The sequence below is a fragment of the Sycon ciliatum genome, chromosome 7 (genome assembly GCF_964019385.1).
Source record: "Sycon ciliatum chromosome 7, ocSycCili1.1, whole genome shotgun sequence".
NCBI classification, from domain to species: domain Eukaryota; kingdom Metazoa; phylum Porifera; class Calcarea; order Leucosolenida; family Sycettidae; genus Sycon; species Sycon ciliatum.
The window spans coordinates 35,188,973-35,194,374 of NC_088649.1; the positions used below are offsets into that span (position 1 = coordinate 35,188,973).

The 5,402-nt window shown below is 51.2% G+C and overlaps 1 protein-coding gene across 1 annotated transcript; it reads right to left on the reverse strand.

Moving 5' to 3' along the window:
- Window positions 1-361: 361 nt before the first annotated feature.
- On the reverse strand, window positions 362-4,116 carry LOC135821411 (procathepsin L-like). Its single transcript, XM_065334481.1, has 3 exons — window positions 3,080-4,116; window positions 1,326-1,658; window positions 362-767 (listed from the first exon to the last, which is right to left on the reverse strand). Exons 1-3 carry the CDS (start codon window positions 3,332-3,334, stop codon window positions 543-545), a joined length of 813 nt encoding a protein of 270 aa, XP_065190553.1. The 5' UTR covers window positions 3,335-4,116; the 3' UTR covers window positions 362-542.
- Window positions 4,117-5,402: the final 1,286 nt, after the last annotated feature.

A 5,402-nucleotide genomic window follows, 5' to 3' on the forward strand; every position in this document is an offset into this window, starting at 1 on the left:
TGGAAACTGCGCACCCTCTCGTGATCATCGCGTGAGTGACCGCTCAAAATGTTGCATTCGGCGCTCGGCATTGCATTCTTGTTGTGGCTTGCTCTTGGGAGAAATAGACTTCAAAAACACAATTGGAAGAGAATTCCGGCATGGCCATATGGGGGATTGCCAAAACAATTGTGACAAAACTCAAAATTGACCCATTTGTGGCCAAAATCTAGGATACTTCTTTATCCTAGCTTTTGACACTTTGTCAAAAGCTAGGATATCATCTCTTTCTGAATGGACTGATAGCTGATATCGTCAAAGCGTACCAAAAAAAACTGCAAGCTACGCATACGCTCACTGAGGGTTCTACTGTAGTAACATCAACAGAGCCGCCGTCAGGATTTTGCTCCTTCTATTTTGTTGTTTTTCGCCAAATTTCATCTCTCTCGCTTCCGTTCGCTCGTTCGCAAAGATGAAGTGCTTGATCATTCTGGCGCTGGTCGCCGCCGTATCGGCCAAGTCCGTACTGGAGGAGCTAAAGATCTCCGAGGAGTGGGATACCTTCAAGAGTCTTGAAGGTATCCCTTGATGTATCCCGTGTCTACCCAGCTGGTACCCAAGGTGTTCTTGACCAGCCAGTAGTCCTGCTCCTCCTCAACACCGTAGCCGACAACCAGGGCAGCGTGATTCGGGTAAGCGCTGGTGCACTTGTTGTCGATCAGGACTCCGTGCTTGTAGTAGCGGAAATACGTCGATGAGGCGTCGATGGCAATCGACACTGGGCCAACCTGCGATACGACAGCCGGCAGGAACAGAAGAGAACACACAGAGAGTGAAGAGTATTACAATTACATGTATACGTTTCTATACATCGCCGAATGCAATCAAGTGCTGGGAAATATTTCACATCCGAAACAGACTGTAGCACTTTCAAAACATCCACACCACTATTTTACATCATCAGATTTCTTAACGACAACAAGAGTCAATAAGCTGACCGGGAAAGCTGCAACAGACATGATGACACAATGGTTGAACACAGGGAGTCTTAAAATACCGGTATTTTACGACTCCCTGGGTCAACAGACACGATGGTCCAACAGAGAAGAAGCGCAGTGGGCCGGCCAACAACACACTATGCTGTGGTGCAGCGAGCAGTAAAACAAAGAGTTGGTGGACAAGCCATTGATTGTGCACTCTCATTGTAATATCTAAAACCAAAGAGTGGTATATACATGTATGATAAAGCTTTCTTATCTTTAGCCGGATATGTTCTCCTAATACACAGCTTCTAATATGGGCCACCATGCAGAGAGTATTCTTTTATGTGTAAGAAAAGTATTTACCGAGGCAACAGCCTCCTGCAGGGCGCTCTCGGACTTGCGCGGCAGCACGTCCTTGTAGCTGGTGAGGGTGGCGCCGACGTGGGACTCCTTGAAGCGGCATGTACCGGCCTTGGCCGTGTAAGGGTAGCTCTCCTCTGTGTCAATTGCGTGGTTCTCGATGATGTACTTGAAGCCATGGTCCATGAAACCTCCGCCACAGCCACGATCAGCCTCCTTTTGGTTGCAGTCAATCAGGTTCTGCTCGGACAGCGAGACAAGTTTGCCAGTGTTCTTGAAGTCCTGGCCTTCGGTGGAGCCGGTCGTGCTGAACGCCCAGCTGGAGCCGCATGCACCCTGCGTGTGAGCACACACACACACCACGCACACACACACACACACACACACACACACACACACACACACACCCAAGATATAGCACACAAGAAGTATAGAATCAGACATGGATGTCAAGGCAGTATCGTTGATTCAGTCCCCGAGAGCGTAGCCCAAGGCCTTCGGCCGAGTGCTACGCTCTCGGGGCCTGAATCAACGATACCTGCCCTGACCGTACATATCTGATTGTGTTTCAGACTGCCATCCACATACGACATACATAGTTGTGGCATAGTACCGGTCTGAACCTGCACTCTTCATCAATACATTACCATCATAACAGCGTTGCAAGCAAGTGAAACATGACAGTAAGATAGAGAGAGACAAAGGGACAAGTTCAGACTTCTGAAAGGCGAATTTTACGGGAAGTGATGGAGCACCAGATGGAGCTGGCTCTTGCTGTGGCTTCTCTAAGGCAGACGGCTTTCGTCATCTACATGTAGACTTCTGAGGAGATCGTCGATGCTCTCAAAGGGCACAACCGGCGCAGGATCTGACAGAGGTAAGGTAAGGGTATCTACAACTGGTTGCTGTAAGCTTGGAAAGCCTGGTATCACACACACACATGTAACTCGTCAAAGCTAGATAGAGTAGGTAGCAGCAGAGTAGCGGGAGTTGGCACTGTCGTCCTAATCTTGTACAGTAAAACCTGTCAAGGCGACCACTCGGATAAGGTGACCACCTGCCGCAGAAGACCGCTGTAACCAGGACCACGCGATGCTATTTCCAGTCAAACGGCCCTGGATACGGAGACCACCTGGCAACAGAGACCACATTTTGAAGGTCCCTTGAGCGGTCATCTTAGACAGGTATCACTGTACTTGCACTAGGTGACGGCTATGCTTGTGCGCTTGATGTACATTGGTTTACTTGCAACTCCAGTAGCGGTTCGCTGGTTTGACATGGCAACTCCAGTAGCGGTTCGCTGGTTTGACATGGCAACTCCAGTAGTGGTTAGCTGGTTTGACATGGCAACTCCAGTAGTGGTTCGCTGGTTTAACATGGCAACTCCAGTAGTGGTTAGCTGGTTTGACATGGCCATTGTCTGCTCCACGTTTAGCTTCTGGTAGCTAGAGAGACTGGCTATGCGAAAGTAGGTACAAATTTTCGCACGAACTTTGTGTTCTGCATATTTTTGTAGTTTACACGGGTCAAGTACACGTATGCCATGGGCCCATTGCACGAAAATTCCTACGACAGTTCACTTCGCCATCCCTGCAAGTTTCGCATCCAAAGTTGCGAAAGTTCGTGCCAAGTTTTGCACTTCATGACGTAGAGCGAACGTTTGTACGCATTTTCGTTTTGCAGAACCTCTTTACTATCACCACCAAAGTGGCAGTGGAGACTCAAGCCTTGACACCATACGTCTTGCAAACACGTACCTGGTTCTTGATTGGTGTGACGTATCCCTTGGCGACCCAGTCGACCTCGGCGGGCGGCTTCACGTCAGGGTTGCCAACGAAAGACTCGGCGCTGCTCAGAGACTTGTCCTGGCGATAGCCAAGCATCTGTGCGTACTCCTCATCGGTCATGTCGGTAAACTGGTTGACTCCCAGCTGAAAGGTCAGGTTCTGGGCGTTGATCTTCTCGATCTTGCGGGCCTGCAGAGACGGAGAGAGGCACATACAGACGCGCATAGGCACACGTGCACGCACGCATGAGCAAGTGAGTGTGATAGTTGTAGGTTGGTTGGTTGGTTTTTATTTCACTTCGCACATTCAAACGGGATGACGACCCAATAAAATGACGGCGAAGGCTTAGCCTAGAAGTGGCTATGGAAGAACATAGTAAAAGCTATGGAAGCACATAGTAAGAGAATAGGATACTAATAACTGCGGGTAAACGGGGGAGAGAGAGAATACGATGTATCTGTGATACTACGTGCGGGTTACTGAACTGCACGGGGAGGGAGAGCAGACCGATCAGCAGCAACTCGAACTACTCCCTACAGGCGTATGGTACACATGCATGCTTAAACTCAGGTAGCCGGGTAATTGTGCGGACCTCACCAGGGAGAGCGTTCCACAGCAGAGCACCAGCAACAGAAAATCTCCGCTGACCGCGGCGTCTACGGTTTGCCTGGCTTAGTAGGCCATTTGACTGCTGATGGCGGGTTGGGGTGCCTTGTGCCGGGGTCAGAAGCTGGGCGAGCACAGGACTGGTGCGGGCGTGGATGCACCGCCAGATGGTGATCAATATTTTCTGCCTGTAGAGCTCGCTGACACGGTACAGGGAGTGAGCAGTGAGCAGCGGCTGCATGGCTGTCCGGGGCGGGTTGCCATCGATACAGCGGATGGCTCTGTTTTGCGTGGTTTGCAGTCGTTTCAGTTGACCCTCTCGCATTGCGGCTGAGAAACAGCAGGAGCCATAAAGCAGGTCGGGCATTATGACCGCCTTCACATACACCTGACGAGAGCATCTTGATAGGCTTCGGCGTGCCCGCCACAAGGCGCCAATTTTCTTGGCAACCTTGGTGACCACATAGTTTACATGGGTGTCCCAATCTAGGCGATTGTCAAGGTGAACGCCGAGGTAGCGCGCAGAAGACGCTGAGGGGAGGAGACAGTCGCCGCTTTTGACTGTTACTTCCTGTACATGCTGCTGAGGAGAGATAGTCAGAACCTGGCTCTTGGTGGCGTTCAAGATGAGGCCTCGGGACTTCAGCCAACCGGCCAGAGCAGTTGCCGCTGTGGTGAGGGTTCTGGACGCTTCCGCCGCTGAGGCCTGGGAGTCGTACAGGGCTATGTCATCTGCAAATTGTACACTTGGCACAGGCGAGGAAACCAAAGGGACATCGCGTGTGTATATACTGAAGAGGACAGGGCCGAGAACAGAGCCTTGGGGTACTCCGCAGGTGCAAGCCAGAGCAGGGCTGGTTGAAGGCGAGATGAGGATCTGCTTCTTGCGGCCGGACAAGTAGTCGACGAACCAACTAAGGGCGTTTCCAGAAATTCCAACCGCAAGGAGGTCTTGAATTAACTTGTCGTGGTGCACTTTATCAAAAGCTTTCGACATGTCTAATAGGCACAGCCCTGTGGTCTTGCCACTGTCTCTCGCCTTCTGTAGATTATCAGTCAGCACACAGAGGGCGTCTTCCGTGGAACATTTCTTGCGGAAGGCAAATTGTGTTTCGGGTAATGCCTGGGTCAAGTCCAAATGACGAACTAACTGGTGTTGCACTACCCTCTCCAGCAACTTGGACACTATTGGGAGAAGGGATACAGGTCTATAGTTGGTGGGGACTGATGGGTCACCGGCCTTGTACAGTGGCACGACAGACGCCAATTTAAATGCGGATGGAATGGTTCCAGTCCTCAGCGAGGTGCAGAACAGCACAGCAAGAGAATATGAAAGCAAGTCAGCACACTGCTGTAGCAGAGAGCCCGGTATGCCGTCACTACCTGTGGCTTTCCGCGCATTCAACTTCTCAAGGAGACGTCGGACGTCAGCAGGAGTCACAGGATCAAGTTCGGTCAAGGAGACGGGTCCAGCGGGACCGTGCGGGGTACAGAGTTGTTCAGGACGGTTGGGATCGGTGACAATGGAGTGGAACGTGTCGGCCACCTCGCTGATGCTACAACTAGGATCTTGGCGGCGACGTGAACGCCCAGTGACTGCATTTAGAATGGCCCAAGACTTCCTAGGGTTGGCCACATTTTCTTCGCACTGACGGGAGAAGTACTCGTTTCGCTTGCGCCGATACGC

Coding starts and splice junctions, on each gene's coding strand:
- LOC135821411 (XM_065334481.1), bottom strand. CDS start 3,334: ATGCGCGTCTGTATGTGCCTCTCTCCGTCTCTGCAGGCCCGCAAGATC. Junction 1,659..3,079: donor TCACACCAATCAAGAACCAG/GTACGTGTTTGC, acceptor GCTCACACGCAG/GGTGCATGCGGCTCCAGCTG. Junction 768..1,325: donor TGCAGGAGGCTGTTGCCTCG/GTAAATACTTTT, acceptor GTCGTATCGCAG/GTTGGCCCAGTGTCGATTGC.